Raw genomic sequence first — 27,335 nt, forward strand, 5'->3', positions numbered from 1 at the left:
TGTAAAGTACCACATACTTTAATGGTACTGTTTAATAATATTATATCATTATACAGCCTTTAAAAATGAAGTTTCATACAGCAATCTATCATGGCAATTAAAGCCCAAAGATATTTTTCTAACTTCTTATTTTCCATATATTTCCAGCTGCCTGCTTCCAAAAATTCTGTTTAAATCTATTTCCAGAATTTCCAATTATTTCCAGAATTCACATATGCAAAAAAGTCAGCCTTCAACTGGACAGATGTCTTCCACTGTCAGCACTCTCCCTTTGTCCGTGAGGGAGTTTATGTCTCAGTTCAGTTCCTACCCTCACAAGTAATTATCAGGGATCACAATCAGATTCAGTAATATAAGTCACTTTAGCATCACTTAACTTGGAGCCTTTTAAGTAACTTTTCCATTGGAGAACAGCCACTTAAAGTGGAGGCCGGCTTCTCAGTCTGGAGAAAGCCTTCAAATTTCGCTTAGTAGGGTACTAAGACACAGGCCAATGGATATATACAAAGAGGATTCTCAGGCACCTTATGATCATGTATGTGAAGACCCAAGCTATGGAGCTATGGAGGGATTGCCACTGCTGAATTGGAACAGTTTAGTAAAACTGAAACATTTATAAATACAATCAACATTATTAATTTTGAGAACTGATTATGTGATTCTGATCTACTATTATAATAGGAAAGAAGCATCATGACAGAATGGTAAGCTGCAGTATTGCAGTCCAAGCCCTGCTCATGACCAAAGTTCGATCCTGGCAGAAGCCAGGTTTGAGTAGTCAGTTCAAGGCTGACTCAGCCTTCCATCCTTTTGAGATCAGTAAATGAGTACCCAGCTTGCTGGGGGTAAAGTGTAGATGACTGGGGAAGGCAGTGGCAAACCACCCCGTAAAAGTCTGCCAAGAAAACATAATGATGTGGCATCACCACATGGGTCAGTAATGACTCAGTGCCTGCACAGGGGGACTACCTATCATTATAATAGGAAGACAAGAAGCACTTTGAAGGAAAATAATTTTAACACTCAGATGTACATATACATTTTACTTACCAACATTAATTGCCCATCCCCTCTCAATGGCAAGTTTTCCAGCCTTTAAAAATGAATCAAGAATGTTAATGAATATTGGAGAAATAGTATTTGATAATGCAAGTATCTCTTTCATATTTTTATTTCTAATGACCATAGATCACATTTTGAAGTGTATTAAATGGAAAATTAAATTATTACAAAACGTAAAGCATGCTGGACTACTCTGTTAAGAATCACCAACATGAAACAATCACTTTAAAATATTTATTTTTCACAATTAATATTAAATTTCCTACTAAGAGTAGAATACTGACCCCTAGTAGGCAAAGGGAAAAGTGCAGAAAATAACTAAGATCAATAATTTATCTAGTGATAAAGCTTATGAATTCTTCATTGTAAATAACAATAATAATTTTAAAAACCTGACTATTCCAGATAACATCCTCTTGATGGCCTGGGTGGGGTGGGAGTTGGGGAGAGTCTACTTGCAAGCAAACAGCATCTGAGCATTGTTTGGGCTGCCTATGTTTTCTCCTCTGTCTGAAGATAACCTGGTATGGCCCTTGGGCAGAAATGAATGGCAAGAATCAAAGGGCTCCTGGCTCTTAGCCATGACTCACATCTTGGGACTTTTAATAGGCAGTCAAGTGAATTAGGACCCACCCAAGACACATATTTCCTTTTAATGTTGTTTATTTAAATTATATTGTTAAATTGCTTGGTCTGGAAATTCTCTAAGATTCTTTTGATTTCTTTAGGGAGAAAAGTGTCATATAAATGCTATAATTTAAAAAATTGTTGCAAGATCTGAAAAATGCTTAGTACATGAGGAGTCTGCTTTTGTTTGTTTACAGAAAATGGAACACATGAGTGAATGGAGTTGAACCCTAAACTCTGCTACCTCTGTATTTGCCACGCTCTCATGCTTTAAGCATTTTTCTTAACTTCTCATATCAGAGCCAATTTAGAGGAAAATGCTTCACACAGTACAGTACGGAGGAAGGAGAGAGTTAAGGTTCAGTTCTCTTCTCCTATACATTCTGTTTTCTTCCCTTTATTAAAAGGACCTCAAACCCAGTTCTCTGCAGGAAACAACCACAGCTGCTTGAGATGGCATAATGAAAGGAATGCCATCTGGAGCAAGCTGAGCTGTCCTTACCATGACAGAACCTGCCTTGTTCTTCCTCCCACTGGGAACTGCCTGTCTGGCCAGCTCCAGAGGACTCCTCTATCTTCCAAATGTGTTTTATTGTATCTCCCCTCTTTGCACTATGATAACTAAATGTGAAAGCAAAATTTTCACAAAGCTATCTTTCCCACCTTTGTCTCTAACTCGAAAAACTGCATATTAGAGATGATCCTCCCTTCCTTGTAAACCACATACAGGAGTCACTTTGTAGAAAAATAGGTGGTGGAGCTCATCCAGGGATTGTTATGCAGCTGCACATACTAGTCAATGGACAAGGAGGTAGAACTCTCAGAAAGGGGAGGTGGAACTCTCAGAAAGGTTCAGGAGCTGTGCTCCTGTGAGCTCCCACTGAATCTGAGGTCTGATCACATATATTACTAAAGTATGAAAAGAAACTGGCATTAAGTAATTTTTAAAAATTAATTTGCTGGCTCCCCCCCCCCCTTAAAAAAAAATTCCTCCCAAAAGCTTCAGTGTTACATGCAAACATGCAAACTGTATACACAATAAGACTGAAGAGGCTAGTCAGAGGCCACAATGGAAATTTTTAGAAACTGAGGAGAGGAGGTTAAGTAAGGGAAGGGCTTTTTTCCTAATTTCTATACATTTTTATTATTGCTAAAGCATCAAAATCAACATTCAAAAATTAACACTGCCTGCTTCCACTATTTGTGTAAGCTGGTCTATTATCTTTATTTAGTATGATGGGAAGTGACGAAGAGTGGGGGGGGGGGAAGCAAAAATCAAGGAAGCTTTTTCTAGAGGAATGGAGCTGTGAACTCAGCTTCTGAATTTGAAAATTCTGCCTATGTTTGTGGCCTAGAGGCATCTTGGTCCTGAATTAATGAGTACATGGGGAAAAGTAGACGGCAGCTGTTCAGTAGTATGGGAAAGGCACTTCGTACATGCCCAAAGGTATTTTTCTTACTTTTATCAAACTCCAGGTGGGGTCTGGAGATCTTTCAGAATTACAGCTGATCTCTGGACTACAAAGAACAATTTTCCTGGGTGAAATGACAGCTTTTGAGCAGGGACTCTATGTCATTATACTCCACTGAGGTCCACCCTTCTCAGACTCCATCCTAAATTTCCAGGAATTTTCCAACAAGAAGTTGGCAATCTTTCTTCAAGGATTCAGCCCTAGTGTTGAAAATATACCCCTAAACTAAGCTTACTTTTGGCAGAAATTAAGTAATTCCAAAGAGAAATTACAGAGGGTTAGCCATGTCAGTCTATTACAACAGATCTAAAAAAGAATTCCATACGGATGACAAAGATTAGTTGGAGCACATACTTTATGACTACAACTTATTTTATCAGATTCATGAAGTGAATCTCCAGGCAACAGATATAACTATACACATGCATAGAGGGGGGAAACTGTGAGCAGTTGTGTTCAACAACCACAAAATTCAAGAGGATTGGTTTGTGACAATTCTATGGCAACACACTCAAAAGTAACATTGTTACTCACAACAGCTACAATGGTATCCGTTTAAACCCTTGTTAACACAGTCCAATCTGCTGTTAAATTCTAATATAGCAATCATTTATTTAGCAATTATCTATGGTAATGGTTCTAAATTTTAGCCACCCAGGGAACCCCCATATAGATTTTAAAATCATTCAGATACCAGTCATTTCTTCGTTCCTCACCCATACAATCCCATTTCAAATTGAATGGAAAGACATCCACTTCCATCTTCCAGCATTCTCAAAACAGTACAATAAGAACTGCATCACCTACATTTTACAAACAAATTCAACAACAATTCTGTACGCTGCTTATAAGATCAGATCTTAGAGTGGGGCTGGTTCTATAGAAGCACAGCTTAAAAGGCCCTTGCTCAAGTTCTAATCAGTCTCATTCCTTGACTTTGGAATACACACAGCATGAAACATTCTTATCAGTCAATACCTTCTAGAGAGAAGGCAACTAAACAGGAGCAGGAAGGAAAACTTTCAAGAGCTGCTTACAGAAATACTAAAACCAGTGTCTGACAACCCCTGAACTTCTGGTATTCAACTGAAAACTGTTACTTGTTTTTATTGTCTGTAGACACAGTACACTTTCACACTATGCACGCATGTGCACTGAAATCCATTGCATTGGTAAATACAATGAAAACCAGCTAAATTTCGTACCAGAAACAGCTATGAAGACTTTATTAGGGCACCTCCATTGTGCCACTCTGCCAATTAAGAACTACTCTGCCAATTAAGAACTAGGGTTGAACTACTGCATCCTGTCACTATTTTCTAGCTAGTGCTGAGGTATTTGAAAGCCAGGCAACTGCAGGTGGTGGTAGTTCTACAAGTTCCTGACCTTTGAAAGAGGTGGAAACTAAATCTATCTCCTTATCTCAAGGTGAAGGGTCCCCGCTCCTATTCTTTTCTCACTGTACTTATAAAAGAATGTCTATTAACCCTGAGAAATATGAGCTATTCTACAATCATCTGCTAGTCTTTGCAGTGCCACAAAATCCCTTTTAGTATATATGGAAGGAGAGCTATTGTAAAACCCATTAAATGCATTCTTACATGATGCTATGGTCCCTTGCAATGAATTAATATGTTATATTCCATGTACCTATATTGTTATGTTTAGGAACATGTGGGGGGGGGAGTGATTGCTTGGGGTGCAAAGTATCTTGAACTGGCATTGTATCTGCTTTGGACAGATAGATGCAAATTCATCCAGTTTGGCCTCAATAACTAGGAAATCCAGTAGAGCATGCACATTTGTAGGTACTTTAATGCTTTATTAAATAAAAATAGAAAATCCACTCCTAGCAGACAATAAATTTTGTTCAAAATATTAAGCAACTCAAAAGCCTTCCACAGTAATGACACAAGTAAAATATTAAACATACATTCACAACAAATTAGTTGTATATATTTCATTTCCTCTTCTTACACATCTAAAACTTCCCCTTATACCGCTCAATAATAGAGGACATACCCTACAGATATTGATCTCTATATTTAAATGTAAAAAAGTCAAATGTAAAAAAAAAATGAATTCATTAGGATTCCTCTCTTTCTGCAAGACAGAAAGTCAGTTCATTTCTACCACAATCAAGAGAGGTACCTTCTCCTAAAACCTCAGTGTATTGGAATTTATAATGAAGTCCCTATAGGCAAGATTTTATTCTCCTTTTCTAAATGCTATAAATTAAAACACCAAGGAGAAAAAAAAAACAATTATGAAAGCACTTTCTTTACCATTATTGTTCCTCCTGTTTGCGTTCTTAGTGGTCTTAGCACCTTCCGTTGGACAAGGAAATTGGGCAAAAAGAGAACTGGTGGAATTTCTGTAATTGCAGCCACAGCAAATGACCACTACAAGAAAAAAACACAATTAAGATTAGGGTATTCATGACACCATATGCAAAATAAAACACATTAATGTAAAAAAATAATTACTATAAAAAGCACCAATGAGTTCCAGGAAAAATTTTTGGTGATCAAATGACAACAGCAGATTAAATTACTATATTATTCAACCTGTAATTGAGATAACTGGTCTTAGAAAGAAAACATCTTTTTTGTATTCTTATGTCCAACAGTGACCTAAGAACATTACATCTGAGGTTTAAAAAGGTCTTTTTAAAGCATGCATTTAATGGTGCTAAACATTTAACTGTGCTTACTATGAAATGTTTTTAAATATAGGTCTTAGAACATAAGGCTTGTACTAAATTACATATCTGATCACGTATCAGACCTCACCTGGAGTATTGTGTTCAATTTTGGGCACCACATTTTAAGAAGGATATAGACAAGCTGGAACGGGTCCAAAGGAGGGCGATGAAGATGGTGAGGGGCCTGGAGAACAAGTCCTATGAGGAAAGGCTGAAGGAGCTGGGGATGCTTAGCCTGGAGAGGAGGCGGCTGAGAGGTGATATGATCACCATCTTCAAGTACTTGAAGGGCTGTCATTTAGAGGATGATGTGGAATTGTTTTCTGTGGCCCCAGAAGGTAGAACCAGAACCAATGGGTTGAAATTAAATCACGAGTTTCCGGCTCAACATTAGGAAGAACTTCCTGACAGTTAGAGCAATTCGTCAGTGGAACAGGCTTCCTCGGGAGGTGGTGGGCTCTCCTTCCCTGGAGGTTTTTAAAGAGAGGCTAGATGGCCATCTGACAGCAATGAGGATCCTGTGAATTTAGGGTAGGGTGGCCAGACCGTCCCGGTCTCCCGAGACTTTCCCGAATCTGGCCCCCAATTCCCGGCTCCCGGGCTGGGTATACCGGGACCATTAGAGGTCCCGGTTTAGCCAGCCAGAGAGCCGGGGGCCGCGCGCGCGGGCGGGGAAGGCAGCGAGTGAGGGAGGGAGCGACCCTGCGCGTGCGCAGATCGCCCTGCGCATGCGCAGGGACGCTCCCTCCCTCGCTGCCTTCCCCGCCCGCGCACGGGGCCCGGCGGTGGCGGCGGAGGCCCGGGAGGGCGTCGGAAAGGCCCGCGGTGGTCGCTGGAGGCCCTCCAGCGACCACCGCGGGCCTTTCCGACCCTCCCCGGGCCTCTACACCCCCACCCCCCCGCTGTCCTCCGCCCGGGAGGGCGTCGGAAAGGCCCGCGGGGGTCGCTGGAGGCCCTCCAGCGACCCCCGCGGGCCTTTCCGACGCTCCCCGGGCCTCTACACCCCCACCCCCCCGCTGTCCTTCGCCCGGGAGGGCATCGGAAAGGCCCGCGGGGGTCGCTGGAGGCCCTCTAGCGACCCCCGCGGGCCTTTCCGACGCTCCCCGGGCCTCTACACCCCCACCCCCCCGCTGTTCTTCGCCCGGGAGGGCGTCGGAAAGGCCCGCGGGGGTCGCTGGAGGCCCTCCAGCGATCCCCGCGGGCCTTTCCGACGCTTCCCGGGCCTCTACCACCCCCCCATGCTCCTCCGCCCGGGAGGGCGTCGGGAAGGCCTCTCCGCCGCCGCCGGACTCGTCGCCGCCGGACTCGCCGCAGGTAAGGGGGCCGAAAGTGGGGGGGGGCTGGCGGGAGGGGGTGGCCTTCCTTCCTTCCCTCCCTCCTTTCTTCCTTCCTTCCCTCCCTCCTTTCTTCCTTCCTTCCCTCCTTCCTTCTTTCCTCCCTTCCTCCCTTCCTTCCTTCCCTTCCTTCCTTCCCTCCCTCCCTCCTTATGTTCTTATGTGACGCAGAGTGTTGGACTGGATGGGCCACTGGCCTGATCCAACAGGGCTTCTCTTATGTTCTTATGTGACCCAGAGTGTTGGACTGGATGGGCCACTGGCCTGATCCAACAGGGCTTCTCTTATGTTGTTATGTGACGCAGAGTGTTGGACTGGATGGGCCACTGGCCTGATCCAACAGGGCTTCTCTTATGTTCTTATGTGACCCAGAGTGTTGGACTGGATGGGCCACTGGCCTGATCCAACAGGGCTTCTCTTATGTTGTTATGTGACGCAGAGTGTTGGACTGGATGGGCCACTGGCCTGATCCAACAGGGCTTCTCTTATGTTGTTATGTGACGCAGAGTGTTGGACTGGATGGGCCACTGGCCTGATCCAACAGGGCTTCTCTTATGTTCTTATGTGACCCAGAGTGTTGGACTGGATGGGCCACTGGCCTGATCCAACAGGGCTTCTCTTATGTTGTTATGTGACGCAGAGTGTTGGACTGGATGGGCCACTGGCCTGATCCAACAGGGCTTCTCTTATGTTCTTATGTGACGCAGAGTGTTGGACTGGATGGGCCACTGGCCTGATCCAACAGGGCTTCTCTTATGTTCTTATGTGACGCAGAGTGTTGGACTGGATGGGCCACTGGCCTGATCCAACAGGGCTTCTCTTATGTTCTTATGTGACGCAGAGTGTTGGACTGGATGGGCCACTGGCCTGATCCAACAGGGCTTCTCTTATGTGACAATACTGACTTTGGTGGACCCAAGCACTGATTCAGTGTAAGGGAGCTTTGTGTTTGTGTCTTCTAGTGCAATTTTGTTCTCAGATCCTGTATTTACTTCATCAGTATATGGGATAAGGCACTTTCTCAACTGTGCTGCATAATGCAGCCTATTTATTTTGTCCTGTTGGCTCTATCTGCTCCACCTTCATCACTTTCGGGGTGTGGATCCCCCAGTGGAGTGGTCTCCCGACTCCCTCCGCCGGCTGTTTCTGATAGCCCTGCGCCCCCTCTTTCATTTGATATGTGTCCCGTGCGGGTGCCACCCTCCCGCCGGGAGATGCCGCAAAATGAGCCCCCTTGAGGCTTATGGCGGCAGGGCTCGGGGGAAGCGACCTAGACTGCTGTTCTTTTGAGGGGTTATAGAGTGTTTCGAGCCCGTCCCTGTGGCATCGGTCCCATCATTGTGGGGCCCAGGGGGCCGGCGCAGCGGCACGCTGAAGCAGCCTGTCGGTCACTTCCAGGTTCCTGTCCTGCATCTCGACCGGTGTTATTAGTGACAGGCTGCTTCGGCGTGCCGCTGCGCCGGCCCCCTGGGTCCCACAATGATGGGACCGATGCCACAGGGACGGGCTCGAAACACTCTATAACCCCTCAAAAGAACAGCAGTCTAGCTCGCTTCCCCCGAGCCCTGCCGCCATAAGCCTCAAGGGGGCTCATTTTGCGGCATCTCCCGGCGGGAGGGTGGCACCCGCACGGGACACATATCAAATAAAAGAGGGGGCGCAGGGCTATCAGAAACAGTCAGCGGAGGGAGTCGGGAGACCACCCCACTGGGGGATCCACACCCCGAAAGTGATAAAGGTGGCGCAGATAGAGCCAACAGGACAAAATAAATAGGCTGCATTATGCAGCACAGTTGAGAAAGTGCCTTATCCCATATACTGATGAAGTATATACAGGATTTGAGAACAAAATTGTTTCCGGCGGTGATATTTGGGGGATTTTTGGGGACGTCACAGGAAGTGCTGTGAAGTCACTTCCTGTTTCCGGCAGTGGCATTTGGGGGAAATGATGTCATTTGGGGGAAATGATGTCACAGGAAGTGATGTCACTTCCCGTTTCCGGCAGGTGACGCGGGGGAAATGATGTCACAGGAAGTGATGCCACTTCCTGTTTCCGGTGGTGGCATGACGTCACCGGAAGTGACGTCACCGGAAGTGACATCACTTCCTGTTTCCGGCGGGCACGCGCTTCGCACGCACACACCACCACCCCTCCCCCCCCAGTGTCCCTGGCTGGCCTTCAGACATTATGGTCACCCTAATTTAGGGGGAGGTGTTTGTGAGTTTCCTGCATTGTGCAGGGGGTTGGACTAGATGAGCCTGGAGGTCCCTTCCAACTCTATGATTCTATGATAAATACAGTTAGAGACTGAATTGAGACATCATAATAAACAATAGTTTATAAAATACAGTTTGTACTTTATTATCTGTTATTGGTACTATGATTTCTGAATTCAGCCTCCTGGATGCAGAATTACACAGAAAACAGGGAAAGTCCCATAATTCCAGAGGCACTCTGCTATCAGTTTCTCAAGATATACTCTTTTTGCCTCCTTTTCACACATCTGCTTCCCTTCTAGTGATAACCCATCAAGGAAAACTTTGTATTTCCTGCCTCTCACAAACAGCAGCAATTAACTGGATGTTATGAACGATAGTATATTTTGTAGACTAACTAGGGGTTCTGCAGAAAACTATCAAATACAGGTTTAGCATAAGCTACAGAAAGCTTTGAACAGTCAAGTATGAATCAATAGGCTTTTCAAAAAAACGTTATGCCAGGGCTTCATAAATCCAGGTGCCAGGCTGCCACAGTGCCAAGAAATTTCTTTGCAGCACCTAGTATTTTCAGCAGTGATTTTATTGTGTCTCAATGATCCTCAGGAAGAGTAGCAACTTATCATTTCACATCAGAATATGACTTGCTGTGTAATCTTCCTTACCCCTTATCTTGTGATTTGTTTATAGAACCATCATTACTTAAAGCAACAACATGGAACATGTAGGTCTTCAGTTACTGTATGGAATATGTAGGTCTTTAGTTACTGCAACTCACATGGAACATGTAAGTCTTCAGTTACCGCAACTCACTGTGGCAGCGGGCCCTACTATACTGCTACTCAAAGATGGAATAAAGGGCTGCAGAAAGGTATACTGAAAACCAGGCACATTTCAAGATGTTTCCTAACATGGTTTTTAAGGCATTATGTGCAAGTGCTGTTTAGAGAACAGAAAAAAAGATGTCTAATATGCAAAGCCTTCTACTGGATCATTAAGCGTGAAAAATATAGAAACCAAATAAAGCAAGCACAGAAAAATGTTTAATGCCAGTAAATTTGGTTGAGAGAAATTGACCTTTTCAGTGCCTCATCTTGAAGCATCATATTATTATTTTTGGCAAAGATTTTAATACAAAAATAAATTAGTAAAATACCAAAGAACAGAATAACAACATGTAAATATAGAGCAATGATGGATAATGACAATGAACTCAGTGCAGTATGTAGCTAATGCACGCTATAACATTGGTCACCAGCAACCGCACAATTAAAATGACAACACAATGAATAACTAATCTGCATTTATATTCATAGCACTTTCAAATATATAGTCAAAGCGCAAAATGATTTCTAGAATACCTCTTCAAAGCTTTCCAGCATATGCTTCTGTAAGCGATACAAAAACAAAAAGTTGAAGAAAATATATTCAGTCATTTTGAATAACTTATTGCCATAGCTAATCTCCAAATTATGTTTTGTGCAAAGTAAATTTGAGTCCTGCACAGGTTTCCTGACCATATTGTGAACAGCATTCTGCAAAAATATTACAAGACTGCATAATATACAAGGTATCAAGATCTTTAATAATAAATAAATCAATATGGAGAGAGAGAAAGAAAGAAAGAAAGAAAGAAAGAAAGAAAGAAAGAAAGAAAGAAAGAAAGAAAGAAAGAAAGAAAGAAAGAAAGAAAGAAAGAAAGAAAGAAAGAAAGAAAGAAAGAAAGAAAGAAAGAAAGAAAGAAAGAGTCTCATGGGTACTGGCGGCATGCCTAAATTCTGGACAAAGCCCAGGCAATATGACAAATTTTCTTCATGCAGCTCATTGGGTTTCCTTAGGACAGTATATCTTGCTCTGCTGAATCTCATTCACTGGGCTGTTGTATGCATAAAATGAAAGAGAGAATCATGTATGCTCCCCTGTTAGATGAAGGATGGAATAATATTCTAATATACAAATTATTCAAACAGCAAGCAGAGTAGAAACTTTAACAATATGTAATAGTACCAAAGTGGGTGTGTGATTCCAGCAGTGATTCTGGTTATGAAAACAGTGGAATGATATATTTTTGATACAGCACGAAGACCATAAAGACATTTTTTTCTGTCGAATTTTAAATAAGGTTTGTGGTTGGCCACTTCAACCTCTCACTTCCAAAGACCCCCATAACTAGAAACAGAGCCAAGTTGTTTAGTGATGGGTGGAAGGATCTGAGAAATAAGAATCTAAGCATTATCACATTCTAAAACTTGTTGTATTTTCAGAATCGGAAAAAGGAACCTACATACATGCCTGAATGAGGATATAAACTCTGACCTCATACTCTTCAATAGTCTGATTTCCATTAAAAGCTAAAACGCTGTCTGTTCTTGTGGACTTAAAAAGACTTCAAAATTCATGCATGCTCTCTGCTATGGAGCTTTAAGTAATACACACAGTTTTCCAGGTCCTATTAAGACACTAACCTGACCAAGACCTGTGCCCTCAGACCATGATCTGGACTGGAACATATTTACCTACAGAAGTTGCAGTAATTTAAATGGCAAACTGTAAACTGGTGAGTGAGCATTCATGTATTTATAACGGACATGTGCACTAGAGGAATTTCTAGAACTCAGAGGAGGGAACTAGAACTAATGAATGACAATCACAACATTTCACACTAATAAATATCTTCAAAGGCAACCAAAAAAAAAAAAAAATTGAAGGAAAAATGGGATGATTTTCAAGGACAGGTATCAGAAAAAAGGGTATTCTCCTCAGTAACAAGAAGATGGGAGCATATGCATTACCACAAAAGACACAAACACTTGAACTAATAAATCAGACTTAGATGCTAAAGAAGGACAGCATCAGGCCAACATCCAGTATTCACCCAATAAAGGGAAGAATATCACTCAATTATGTTCATGGCATACAGAATTCTACACTAAGAAAAAACAATGCTGTTCTTGAAAAAAATGCAAAATGAGGACATCATAATTTAGTATGATTAATATACAGGCTCACAGAATATATAACAATCTCTTCATGTTATTTCTCTCTCCCTTTTATCTTCAAGACAACCATGATGATGATGATGATGATGATGATATTGGATTTATATCCCGCCCTCCACTCCGAAGAGTCTCAGAGCGGCTCACAATCTCCTTTACCTTCCTCCCCCACAACAGACACCCTGTGAGGTGGGTGGGGCTGGAGAGGGCTCTCACAGCAGCTGCCCTTTCAAGGACAACCTCTGCCAGAGCTATGGCTGCCCCAAGGCCATTCCAGCAGGTGCAAGTGGAGGAGTGGGGAATCAAACCCGGTTCTCCCAGATAAGAGTCCATGCACTTAACCACTACACCAAACTGGCTCTCACACCAAACTGGCTCTCCAAACAGTTAGACCATATGTCTAACTGTGTTAACCATAGTGTTAGCCATGTTTATCTGCAGTAGAAAAGCTTAATTCAAGTTCAGTAGCATCTCAGAGGCCAAATTTTTGGAATATGAACTTTCAGAAGTCGCTCCCTTCATCAGGTGTTACCCATGACTCCAAATACAAATCAGTTGCCACTGGTCTTTTAAAACGAAGCTAAAACATATTCTACAATTTAAAATATGCTTACATGGCATGCATTTTTTTTAAAAAAAGCTTTATGTATCTATCAAATATTAAAGATGGGCACAAACCTAAAAAAATTGATTCAGGATTCAGGACAGCCACGAACCCCAAACTGAGCCAAAAGGCCCCCACCTGAACTGAGCCAGTCTTCCCCTTTTCTCCTGAGTGCAGGGGATCACCAGGGAAGGATTACCGTATTTTTCGGACCATAAGACGCACTCCCCCCCCCAAAAAAAAGTGGGGGGGAAAGTGTGTGCGTCTTATGGAGCGAAGGTACCTTCCTCGGGGGGGGGGATCCGTTGCCTCCGTCTCTGATCCCGGCGCTTCCCCCGCGCCTGCCTGCCTGGCTCCAGCTTTTCCAGCAAGCGCTGGGATCACTCTATGCTGTCCCCACCGCAAACCCAGTGCTTCGCGAGTGCCAGCTGCGGAGAGGGCAGCGTGCTTCCTCCATGCCTGTCTGCCTGGCTGCAGCTCTGACGCTTACAGCAAGCACCAGGATCGCTCCCTCCGCCCTCCGATCCCAGCATTTGCTTTAAGCATCAGAGCTGGAGCCAGGCAGACAGGCACGAAGGAAGCACCTGCCCCCTCTGCAAACCCAGCACTTCGTGAGCGCCGGCTGTGGAGGGTGCAGCATGCTTCCTCCGTGCCTGTCTGCCTGGCTCCAGCTCTGATGCTTAAAGCAAGCGCTGGGATTGGAGGGCAGAGGGAGTGATCCTGGCGCTTGCTGTAAGCGTCAGAGCTGGAGCCAGACAGACAGGCACGGAGGAAGCATGCTGCCCTCTCCGCAGCCGGCGCTCACGAAGCGCTGGGTTTGCAGTGGGGGCAGCGTGGAGCGATCCCAGCGCTTGCTGGAAGAAGCTGGAGCCAGGCAGGCAGGTGCGGGGGAAGTGCCGGGATTGGAGGCGGAGGCAGCGAATCGCCCCCAAGGAGGAAGGTGTGTCCTATGGTCCAGAGTGCCTTATGGTCCGAAAAATACGGTAAATGGCTGCCATTCAAAGTGAAGGATGGGGAGCAAAACTGATGGGTTTAATGGCTTGCAGTCATTTAACCCTAACAGTGGGGTGGGCATGCCTGCCAGCAGTTAGGATGAAATGGCTGTGAGCTATTTCAACGGTCCATTTTGCTTCACCCCACTTCAAGGCAGGGGGAAGCAAAACTGACCAGTGAAATGGCTCACAACCATTTAAACCTAACAAGTCAGCAGCAGACCACTGCCACTCAGCATTTAGGTTTAAATCACCTGAAATGCCAAACCAGACAAAAGTAAATGTTCAGGGAAGGCACTTTTCCCCAACTTTGGTTGAGGACATTCAAGCTGAATTTTTGGCTCATAAGCCAGTTTGCGCTCATCCCTATTTATAAGTAGCCATACTTCATTATTTGGCAAATGGCTCATTTGTCAAATGACTCACACAGGATCCCCTTGTGTGAGATTAGCAATCAATCCCTGTTTTCAGGAGTTTTCCTGAAAGGGGGGGGGTGCACCTGCTCTTAAAGAAGCCATTTTTGGACCCAATGGTCCTGCTCAACTAGGGTGACACTGGTCACCCAGTGTCAAATCTTCCATTCCTAGGTAAGGTAGTTGAGAGTTTTCCTGGAGGATGCCTCTATCCTAGACCCCTTCCAGTCAGGGTTCTAATCTGGTCATGGGACTGAGACACCTTTGGTCATCCCTGCAGATTATTAATTATTATTATTATTATTATTATTATTATTATTATTATTATTATTATTATTATTATTATTATTATTATTATTATTATCATCATCATCATCTGTTTATTTATATTCCGCCCATTCCCCATAGGAGCTTAGAGTGGAGCACAACATGAATAATAAAATCACAATAAAATCAACATAACAATAAAACAGTATAACAGTAAAAACCAATTACAATATTCAGTCCAACAGAATAATTCAGCAGAACCAGATGGCATAACAATACAATGCAGCAAAGTGCAGTAGGATAGTACAGTAGGGCAGACCAACCAATCTAGTGAATAGATGCCTGCCGCCTCATCCAAAAACCTGGCAGAACAGCTCCGTTTTACAGGCCCTATGAAAGGCTAGCAAGCCCGGATCTCCATAGAGAGCTGATTCCACCAGGTTGGGGCCAGGACTGAGAAAGACCTGGCCCTGGTAGAGACAAGACGGGCATCTCTTGGACCGGGAATGGTCAGAAGATCTTGGGAGGCCGAACGAAGTGACCTCTGGGGCATATAAGGGGAAGAGACAGTCCCACAGGTATGTTGGCCCCAGACCGCGTAAGGCTTTAAAAATCAGAACTAACACCCTGAAGCGAAGCCGGTACTCTTTTGGCAACCAGTGCAGGCTGCGGAGCACCGGCCGCGTGCTCACCCCTACAGGTGATGCAGTCAACAGGCGAGCAGCCACATTCTGCACTCGCTGCAGTTTCCGGATCAGCTTCAAGGGCAAGCCAGCGTACAGCGAGTTACAGTAATCTAGTCTGGAAGTGACCATTGCATGGGTCACTGTAGCCAGGTCTTGGGGGCGAAGATATGGTGCTAGCTGCCTGATCTGCCGCAGCCGCCGTGACCTGGGCCTCCATAGAAAGTGAGGCATCCAGGATCACTCCCAGACTCTTCACTTGTTGGGTCAGCACTAACACAGTGCCGTCCATGGTTGGAAGCTGGGTGCACAGACCCACCCCCCTCAATTCAGGCACAGGACCTTCATCATCTTCAAGATGACCTCTGGAGACAACTGGTGGGTTGGCACTGCTGTTACTTTTGGACCATACAGCAGTGTTCAACACGGTCAATCATGATCTTCTGATCTACCTCCTCGTTTACATGGGGATTCAGAGGACTGCCTTGAAGTGGTTTTCCTCTTTTCTCCAACATTGGGGACAGAGAGTGGCACTGGGGGAGAGGGTCTCCCTGCAACTCCCATTAAGTTATGGTGTCCTCCAGGGAGTTTGATCCAGGAGTTTGGGCTTGGGTGTCATCAATATGCAGATGACACCCAGCTGTATCTGTTAATGGATGGCCACCTGGACTCGGCCTCAGATAATTTGCACCAGGCATTGGAGGCCATGGCTGGTTGGTTGAGGCAGAGTATGCTGAAACTGAATCCACTGAAGACAGAGATCCTGTATCTAGGTCATGGGGACTTTTTTTTGGGGGGGGGATCTGACTCCCAGCCTTGGATGGGGTACCTTTGATGCCAGCATCCAAGGTCCAGAGCCTAGGTGTAACACTGAATGCCACTTTATCTATGGAGGCTGAGGTCACAATGACTGCCAAATCTGCCTTTTTTCATCTTTGGCAGGCCTTTTCCCATCTTTAAGAACATGAGAAGCCATGTTGGATCAGGCCAATGGCCCATCCAGTCCTACACTCTGTGTCACACAGTGGCCAAAAAAACACACACACACTGTGGCTAATAGCCACTGATGGATCCCTGCTCCATATTTTTATCTAACCTCCCACTTGAAGCTGGCTATGCTTGTAGCTGGATGCCCACTCTCCTAATTCAGGGATTGGTATGCAGCTGCACCTACTATTCAATGGACAAGATAGGTGGGGAGGAAGAGGGGGAAGCATCAGAAGGGTTCAGGAGCTGTGCTCCTGTGAGCTCCTGCTGAATCTGAGACCTGTCCTTCTTAAAATGTGGTGCCCAAAACTGAACACAATAATCTAGGTAAGGTCTTACCAGAGCAAAGTGATGCCATTACTTCACATAATCCGGACACTATACTTCTGTCTTTTTAGTCTTTTTAGCCACTGCATCACACTGTTGACTTATATTCAGCGTATGGTTCACTTAAGACTCCAAGATCCTTTTCGCATAGTCTACTGCCAAGTCTAGTCTCCCGATCCTATAATTATGCATTGGATTTTTCCTACCTAAATGCAGAACTTTACATTTCTCCCTGTTAAAATTCATTTTATTGGTTTCAGCCCAGTTTTCCAGTCTGTCAAGGTCATCCTGTATCCTGCTTAATAAGAACACAAGAGAAGCCATGATGGATCAGGCCAATGGCCCATCCAGTCCAACACTCTGTGTCACACAGCGGCCAATATGTGTGTGTATACACACACACACACATGCATACACATACATACATACACACACATATATATACATACATACATATACACACATACATACTGTGGCTAATAGCCACTGATGGACCTCTGTTCCATATTTTTATCAAATCACCTCTTAAAGCTGGCTATGTTTGTAGCCACCACCACCTCCTGTGGCAGTGAATTCCACATGTTAATCACCCTGTGGGTGAAGAAGTACGTCCTTTTATCCGTTTTAACCTGACTGCTCAGCAATTTCATTGAATGCCCACGAGTTCTTGTATTATGAGAAAAGGAGAAAAGTACTTCTTTCTCTACCTTCTCCATCCCATGCATAATCTTGTAAACTTCTATCATGTCACCCTGCAGTTGATGTTTCTCCAAGCTAAAGAGCCCCAAACGTTTTAAACTTTCGTCATAGGGAAAGTGTTCCAAACCTTTAATCATTCTAGTTGCCCTTTTCTGCACTTTTTCCAATGCTATAATATCCTTTTTGAGGTGCGGTGACCAGAATTGCACAGTATTCCAAATGAGACCGCACCATCGATTTATACAGGGGCATTATGATATTGGCTGATTTGTTTTTAATTCCCTCCCTAATAATTCCCAGCATGGCGTGGGCCTTTTTAATTGACATTTTCAGTGAGTTATCTACCACGACCGCAGTATCTGCCAGTTCACACCCCACCAACTTGTATTTGTAGCTGGGATTCTTGGCCCCAATGTGCATTACTTTGCACTTGGCCACATTGAACCTCATCTGCCAAGTTGGCGCCCACTCACCCAGCCTCAACAGATCCTTTTGGAGTTCCTCACAATCCTCTCTGGTTCTCACCACCCTGAACAATTTAATGTCATCTGTAAACTTGGCCACTTCACTGCTTACTCTCAACTCCAAATCATTTATGAACAAGTTAAAGAACATGGGACCCAGTACTGAGCCCAGCGGCACTCCACTGCTTACCGTCCTCCACTGTGAAGACTGCCCATTTATACTCACTCTCTGCTTCCTATTAGCCAGTTTGTGATCCACAAGAGGACCTGTCCTTTTACTCCAAAACTTTCGAGCTTACTAAGGAGCCTTTGATGAGGAACTTTATCAAAAGCCTTCTGGAAGTCAAGGTAAACAATATCTATCGGGTCTCCTTTGTCCACATGTTTGTTCACCCCCTCAAAGAAATGTAACAGGTTAGTGAAGCAAGATCTTCCCTTACAGAACCCATGCTGAGTCTTGATGAATAACTCGTGTTCATCAATGTGCCTACTCATTCTGTCCTTGATAATAGTTTCTACCAACTTTCCCGGTATTGAAGTCAGACTGACTGGCCTGTAGTTTCCCGGATCTCCTCTGGAACCCTTTTTAAAGATGGCGGTGACATTTGCTACCTTCCAGTCCTCAGGAATGGAGGCAGATTTCAATGAAAGATTACATATTTTTGACAGGAGATCCACAAGTTCAACTCTGAGTTCTTTCAGAACTCTTGATGTATGCCATCCGGACATGGTGACTTATTAGTTTTGATTCGTCTATCAGTTGTAGGATCTCCTCTCTTGTCACCTCAATCTGATTCAGGTCTTTCAACACCCCTTCCAAAATAAGTGATTCTGGAGCAGGCAAACACTTCTCATCTTCCACAGTGAAGACAGAGGCAAAAAATGCATTCAGCTTCTCAGCCATTTCCCTATCCTCCTTCAGTAATCCTTTGACCCTTTGGACATCCAAGGGCCCCACTGCCTCCCTGGCTGGTTTCCTGCTTCTAATATATTTGAAGAAATTTTTATTGTTGGTCTTTATGTTTTTTGCAATATGCTCCTCATAGTCTCTTTTTGCCTGCCTGATCACAGTCTTGCATTTGTTTTCCCACAGGCTGTGTTCCCTTTTATTAATCTCATTTGGACTAGCTTTCCACCGCTTAAAGAAGTCCTTCTTACCTTTTACAGCTTCCAATACTTTGTTTGTTAACCATGCAGGCCTTTTCTTATACGTGTTTGTGCCTTTCCTAACTTGTGGTATATATTTTATCTGAGCTTCTAGGATTGTCATTTTAAATACGTCTTACTGGACGTATGCCCTCTCTGACATACAGAGCCACTCCACCTCCAACCCTTCCCTCCCTATCCTTTCGATATAACTTATATCCAGGAATCACCGTGTTCCACAGATTCTCCTCATTCTCCTCATTCCACCAAGTTTCTGAAATTCCCACAATGTCTATGTTTTCTCCCAACACTAAACATTCCAACTCACCAATTTTACTTCGAACACTTCTAGCATTTGTGTACAAACATCTATAATTTCCCAAGCTAGGCCCACCACCTTCCTCCTGCCACCTCAAGACTCTAGCAGACAGTCTATACTGTATGTCACCATCTCCGTGGACAACTCTGATCCATTACCCGGTAGAAAAGTAACAGCTAACCCTTCATCTCTTTGAGATGAGTCCTCCCAAACCAGAGACATTTCATCTCCTGTCGGCTTTCCCCCAAGATTTAGTTTAAAAACTGCTCTGCCACCTACCTTTTTGATTTTAAGCGCCAGCAGCCTGGTTTCATCTGGGGACAAGTGGAGACCATCTCTTTTGTACAGCTCCCGCCTGTTCCAGAAAGCATTCCAGTGCCTAACAAACTTAAACCCTTCCTCCTTACACCATCGTCTCATCCACACATTGAGACTTCTAATTTGTGCCTGTCTCTCCAGCCCTGCATGTGGAACAGGTAGCACTTCTGAGAAGGCTACCTTGGAGGTCCTGGCCTTAAGTCTCCCGCCTAGCAGCCTAAATTTTTCCTCCAGGAACTCACGACTGCATTTCCGCACATCGTTGGTGCCAACATGCACCATGACCACTGGCTCCTCCCCAGCACTGTCTATCAGTCTATCTACTACACGCGTAATGTCCGCTACCTTCACACCAGGCAGGCAAGTTGTCATGGGTGCTGGGGACCCCTTAGAAGAAGCTGAGCCTGCAGAAGAAACTGTGCCCCTGCCACCTGCACCAGTGCCCCTGCCTCCTGCGGGAGAAGACCCAAGCCCCCCTGCCTCGCCCTCTCAGGTGGCTCAGGTGCGTGACCGCCTTCGTCAGGACCTCAGGGATCGGAGGAGGGCGGCACACTCACGAGCAAGACGCTCCCTGAGCCCTGAATTTTGAAAGGATCCTGGCTCTTCTAGGAGTAAGGATGCTTGAGTCTCAGCAGGATCCTGGCCGCCCTCTGAGTCAGCACTTAGCCCAAATGGGCAACAGACAGCAGAGGGCTATATAGCTGCCACGTTCAGAGCGGGGCTCATCTAACATGTCCCTGAGAGTCTTCTCCGAGTGCCTAACTGACTGTCTCTGCTTCTCCAGGTCAGTCACCTCGGCCTCAAGGGTACGAACTCGCTTCCTGAGGACCAGGAGCTCCTTGCATCGAGCATACACCCAAGACCTCTGTCCTGTGGGCAGATAGTCATACATGTGACACTCAGTGCAAAACACTGGAAAGCCCCTACCCCCGTGCTGGCATTCTACCTTCATGATAGCTTTTTAAAAATATACAGTTCCCTTTTAAACCCTGTTCGTTTATGTGGCTCCCCATCTGGAGAGTCTACTTACCTTATTGGGAACACAAGGAATCTGGGTTCCTGGTCCTTACACAGCCCCCAGGCTAAGAGCCACAGGCCAAGAGCCCTTTAGCTCTCTGGCAAGGAACAGCTTAATAATGCAAAGAGGGTGGGGAACACAGTCACTCCTAATCAATCAACAACAATCACCTTCAATCACCTTCACCTTCAGCCCTTCACACAAACTCACAAGTTTTCAGCAACTTCCCCAGCTGCTGAGCCACAAACCTCACCCTTGTAGCACTTCTCTGCTCTATCCCAGAGCTCTCTGAAATGTGCTCCCTACCTTTCTTCCAGCAATTTGGCCACAATGATCCATGCAACAGTCCCTTCCAGAATAGACTACTGCAATTCGCTCTATGCAGGCCTACCTTTGCACCTGACTCTGAGGTTACAGCTGGTGCAGAATGCAGTAGCATGCCTGCTGGAGATGGCACCTTTATGGGCTCATATGCAGCCAATTCTCTGTGACGTGTACTGGCTGCCAGTGGTGTTCTGAGTCAGGTTCAAGGTTTTGGTCTTGACCTTTAAGGCTCTGAACAGCCAGGATCCAACATACCTGTGAGACTGCCTCTCCCCATATGTGCCTGGGAGGGCCTTAAGATTGGCTGATCAATGTCAACTGGTAGTCCCTGGTCCAAAAGATGTCCATCTAGCTTATACTAGGGCCAGGGCCTTTTTAGCTCTGGCACCTACCTAGTGGAATGAGCTCCCTATGGAAATGAGGGCCCTGCAGGATCTATTGCAGTTTCGCAGGGCCGCTAAGACAGAGCTCTTACACCAGGCTTTTTGCTGAGATCTGGACATCTGGCTCGACCTGCCCCTCCTGTGGTATACTGGCTTGACCTGTCATTACTGCTTATTTTCTGGAACATTTTGGCTATTGATTACTATCAGCAGTTTTGAGCAGAGCTATGGAATATAGCCATCTTGTGTTAACTAACTGTTAAATTGTACTTTTCGTTGGTTTTAGAATTTTAATTGAACTAATGTATAGGTTTTTATGTTGTTACCCACCCTGAGCCTGCCTTGGTGAGATGGGTGGGATATAAATCCCAAAAATAAAAATAAATTTAAAAAATTTTGGCACACACCAATTCTGACACAATATGAATGTGCTTATGAGTGATTAAGTTAAAACTGGTTAACTGGAATTATTTTTAAAGATTGGGAATGGGAGGAGGGGGAATTGCTTGAAAGAGCTTTCCATTCTGCATAGAAGACTAAATAAAAGAGAACCTCAGTAACAGAGCAGAGTGCTGGCAAAATGGGGAACATACAGAATATAGGCAGTGAGTGGCAAACAATGGCAAATGAGATGCAGCATTTCTAGAATTATAAACACAGTTAAAACCATCATCTGTTTCTGGTATTCTGCTTAAAACAGAAAAGTGATTTACACAAGACAACATAATTTTCTGTAATATAAACAAAACAAATATTGAGCGAGTCATAACAGTACTCACATATGTGATTTCCATACCATAGTATGGATGAATTTGAAGCGGCACAGAAAAAATTACTGGCTAGAAACTACGGATGTTCATAGCCAGAAAATACTTTATCAGTATTTATCGGCTATTCTTTCACCCAGATACAACAGAAGTTATTTTCAGGTATCAAGTATAGCCCATCCCAGATAATCCTGGAAAAATTCAAGATTATCCGAGAAAACAGGATAGCCGCAGTTAAAAGGTGTTTAAAGAGAGTGTAGTCCTATTAAACACCATTCTGAGTGAAGCTGCAGCTTCATGAATGCATTTAAAGGGACCACAACATCTTTAAATGGAGCCTTCAGCTCCATTACAACCTATGGAACCATTATAATCAGTGATCCCCATAGGCTATAATGCAAGATCTATTAGGAGTATGCAGTAGTTAGGGGGTAATTTTTTTGTGGTAGAGGCACAAAATTTTCAGTACAGCTTCTGGTGCCTCTACTCAAAAGACCCCCCCCCCATCCAAGTTTCAAAAAAGATTGGACCAGGGGATCCAATTCTATGCCCCCCCAAAAGGTGCCCCCATCCTCTATTATATCCAATGGAGAGGGAAAAACCAAAACAGAAAAAAGCAAGGACTGATGTCAAACCAGACAGTATTTGCAGTAGAAGCTGAAGGGGGGGGGGGGCATTTTTGTAATCTTGTCTGCTGTCATCTGCTGTCATCTTTAAATTTGTGCTATTGGTTGTTTCGACAGGAGATATTATAGCAGCCATGTAATGTATTGAACTTATGTCTTTGAAAAAGGGAATGGTGCTTTGGATGAGTCAATATGTTTGGAATGTGTTTCTGATATGAATATCTGGGCATTAATTGGTGAGTGTTAGAATCATAGAGTTGGAAAGGACCTCCAGGGTCATCTAGTCCAATCCCTCTGCACAATGCAGGAAACTCACAAATACCTCCCCCTAAATACACAGGATCTTAATTGCTATCAGATGGCCATCCAGCCTCTGTTTAAAAACCTCCAAGGGAGGAGAGCCCACCACCTCCCGAGGGAGCCTATTCCACTGACAAATCGCTCTAACGGTCAGGAAGATCTCCCTAATGTTGAGCCGGAAACTCTTTTGATTTAATTTCAACCCATTGGTTCTGGTTCCAGTGGGGAGAGTTCTTCCTGCAGGCCAGGCTGTGGCTCTCACTGCAGAATTGGCTCCTTGGTGGGTTCTCTTGGGCAATGGAATAATACTTAGATCTTAGCACCAAACGATGTGTAATGCCAATTTTAATTCTGAATGTATAATTTTATTGAATGGATTATTTTATAGCTAGTATATTTTACTATTGTGGATTTCTATGTTGTGAGCCTTTTTAGCCACCGCATCACACTGTTGACTCATGTTCAGCGTATGATCCACTAAGACCCCTAGATCCTTTTTGCACATACTACTGCTACGACAAGTCTCCCCCATCCTATAACCATGCATTGGATTTTTCCTACCTAAATGCAGAACTTTACATTTATCCCTGTTAAAATTCATTTTATTGATTTTAGCCCAGTTTTCCAGCCTGTCAAGGTCATCCTGTATCCTGTTTCTGTCTTCTTCTGTGTTTGCAACCCCTCCCAATTTAGTATCATCTGCAAACTTAATAAGCATTCCCTCTATTCATTCAACCAAATCATTGATAAAGATGCTGAACAAAACAGGTCCCAGGACAGATACTTGAGGCACTCCACTTGTCACTCCTCTCCAAGAGGATGAGGAACCATTCACAAGCACTTTTTGGGTGCGATCTGTCAACCAGTTACAGATCCACCTAATGGTAACAGGATCCAAACCATATTTTACCAACTTGTCAACGATAGTACGTGAAACCTTATCAAAAGCCTTACTGAAATCAAGATAAACGATGTCTACAGCATTCCCCTAATCCAGTAAGGTAGTCACTTTCTCAAAAAAAGAGATCAGGTTAGTTTGACATTACTTGTCCTTGAGAAAACCATGCTGGCTCTTAGTAATCATATCCATTCTTTCTAAATTTTCCAGGACAGACTGATGATTTGTTCTAAAACGTTTCCAGGTATAGACGGCAAGCTGACGGGTCAGTAGTTATCCGGATCCTTTTTCCCCTTCTTGAAGATGGGGACAACATTCGCCCGCCTCCAATCTTCCAGCACCTCTCCTGTTCGCCAAGAATTCTCAAAAATAATTGTCAGAGGCTCTGAAATTACATCCACAAGCTCTTTTAGAATCCTTGGATGCAGTTCATCTGGCCCTAAGGACTTAAAGAAACTAGGTGTTTATGTACTACCCCTGTGCTGATCCTAGGTTGGAACTTCATTGTTTTGTACTATGATGGTTTTTATACTGCGTGGGAGCTTGTGTTACAAATGTAACTTTATTTGTGTTTGCATATGAAGCCAAGGGCTGAGAAAGATAGATATCGAAACTGGTTCCATCGCTTGACATCAGTGTACACAATCCGTTGCTTGGCATCAGTGCACGCAACAAAATTTCTGCTCTGCATCTGAGCATGCCTCAGAGGGCGTTTGTGAATATTTCCCATGTCCATATGAGGATTATGGAATTCATTTCATTGAGAGACTGGTTATATTGGGACATGGTTGGAAGTGCTTTTGTATGCCTTGTATCATATATAATTATTGTATGTGTAATAATGTTTGATTCTTGAATGTGTAATAGTGAATTTTGATTCTCAATAATATTGGTACTGCCACATGATTCTCTTGTGTATACATGTAACCTCAGAACTGTGGTTCTTGCGTTAGATAATTCAACCGTATAAGTACATAAGAACATAAGAGAAGCCATGTTGGATCAGGCCAATGGCCCATCTGGTCCAACACTCTGTGTCACACAGTGGCCAATATATATGTGTGTGTGTGTGTGTGTGCGTATATATATAATATACACACACACACATATACACACACACACACATATATATATACCGTGGCTAATAGCCACTGATGGACCTCTGCTCCATATTTTTATCCAATCCCCTCTCTGTGTCACAGAGTGGCCAATATGTGTGTGTCTGTATACATCTATACACACACACACACACACACACATACACAAACACATGCATACGCATACACACACACACACACACACACATATATATATATACACACACACACACACTCTGTGGCTAATAGCCACTGATGGACCTCTGCTCCATATTTTTATCCAATCCCCTCTTAAAGCTGGCTATGCTTGTAGCTGCCACCACCTCCTGTGGCAGTGAATTCCACATGTTAATCACCCTTTGGGTGAAGTAGTACTTCCTTTTATCCGTTTTAACCTGACTGCTCAGCAATTTAATTGAATGCCCATGAATTCTTGTATTGTGAGAAAGGGAGAAAAGTACTTTTCTCTTTCTCCATCCCATGCATAATCTTGTAAACCTCTATCATGTCACCCCACAGTCGACGTTTCTCCAAGCTAAAGAGCCCCAAGTGTTTTAACCTTTCTTTATAGGGAAAGTGTTCAAAACCTTTAATCATTCTAGTTGCCCTTTTCTGCACTTTTTCCAATGCTATAATATCCTTTTCGAGGTGCGGTGACCAGAATTGGACACAGTACACAGTATGTTGAATAGGGCACTCTGTATATACACTGGTTTTGTGAGGCACTCTGTATGTACACTGGTTCTGCTGGACTTGGAAAAATCCTCCCGAACCTTCAGTTGCTACTGCAGAGATTTTCTAGTTTGACATCGATTCTTGGTTTTTTGCTGTTTTCTTCTCCACCACTGGAAACAATGGAGAATGGGGGTACCTTCCCTGGAAGCCCACAGAATTCGATCCCCTACTCCAATTTTTTTGAAACTTGGGGCTCTTTTGAGGAGAGGCACTAAAAGCTACGCTGAAATTTTGGTGCCTCTATTTCAAAAAACATCCCCCTCAACCCATGAATACCCCCAGATACATCTCCTATTGACTTTTATGGTCCCACAGAATATTATAAAGCAAAAAAAAAATGATTTTAAAAAAAGCCTAGAATCTGAATACTATAATGGTATTGGAATTCAGTGTGGGGGGGGGGGGTTTGAGGGGAGGGAGAATCTCAAATTTTTGGGGGTCCAATATATCCAAATTTGAAAAATCCCAATTTTTGGGGGGGACACTCATACTAGAAACCATTCAGTACAATATTTTAAGTTTCCTATCATTCTGTTAATAGAATGTCCCAAGAAATAGCTTCTTTAAAAAAAAAAAAACAACCTACAATAACATAATGACCTGCTGCTGCAAACTACAGACAGAATTTTCACATCATTTTATACTGTCAACTGTAATATACATACTGCATTTATGCATTTCACAAAGATGCAACGTTTATATCTCTTAACACCCATGAAGACTTTTCCATTAAGTTCAATTTCCTGGAGAGTTGTCAAACCCAAGTGCTTGATTTTTTTTCTTAACTGAAACGTAGTATTTACTTGAGCTCTTATTAAAAGAGTATCTCATCTCCATGTGAAAATAAAAACTATTCTGGATAGAAAATGTCAGTTTTAATTAAATATTAATTATAATTAATTAACGTAAACTAAACTAAAACAAAACAAAAATGTTCATTTGGAAATATATGGTTCACAAACGCACTTTTATTGCTTTGTGATTATAACAGGACAACTGGTTGGCCATTGTGTAAAACAGGCTAGACCACTGCTCTGATCCAGCAGAGCTCTTCTTCTGTTCAACACTGCTTTAATGTTGCTCCTATTTAAGTTTTGAACTATATACTAGAGAAGTCCAGTTTTTATTTATAAAGAATAAAATCATGATACTGTCCCAGAAACTTTAATTTCAAATCCTAAGACTCTACCACCGCAGATTATTTTTTCTTTTATCTTACATTCTTCAAAATATTCATATTTTCAGTCTGACTTGTGTGAATCAGCCAGTTCAGATAAACCATCACACATAGAGATTTATATTATGACATCACCACAAACACAAGAATTGCACAATTTCAGCTAACATTTGACTGTTGTGTAGCTGAATGCTGATGTGCTGAGTGCTCTGTATGTGGATCTGCAACAAGGACACTTCATACTTCATGACATTCCTAAATGATAGTATTGGTTCAAGTAGCAGAGAAAACATCAGACAACACAATCACATGTGATGAATGTCTGTGTACCATCCATGTATAAGTATAATATGTCCCATGTTTTTTTATCCCTGCAACA

The 27,335-nt window shown here is 43.6% G+C and overlaps 1 protein-coding gene across 3 annotated transcripts in view; it reads right to left on the minus strand.

Moving 5' to 3' along the window:
• The window catches only part of HDAC11 (histone deacetylase 11), a 126,001-nt gene that overhangs the window by 72,052 nt on the left and 26,614 nt on the right, over positions 1-27,335 (minus strand). For 2 of the 3 annotated variants that reach the window (XM_060238291.1, XM_060238293.1), the window contains exons 4-5: positions 5,447-5,563; positions 1,051-1,093 (exon numbers count right to left, since the gene is read on the minus strand). In XM_060238291.1, coding sequence (XP_060094274.1) covers positions 1,051-1,093; positions 5,447-5,563 — 160 coding nt within the window. Of the gene's footprint in view, positions 1-1,050; positions 1,094-5,446; positions 5,564-10,777; positions 10,805-27,335 lie in introns of all 3 variants that reach the window. The other variant, XM_060238292.1, reaches the window with a different exon arrangement.

The sequence above is a fragment of the Heteronotia binoei genome, chromosome 5, assembly GCF_032191835.1.
Source record: "Heteronotia binoei isolate CCM8104 ecotype False Entrance Well chromosome 5, APGP_CSIRO_Hbin_v1, whole genome shotgun sequence".
NCBI lineage: Eukaryota > Metazoa > Chordata > Lepidosauria > Squamata > Gekkonidae > Heteronotia > Heteronotia binoei.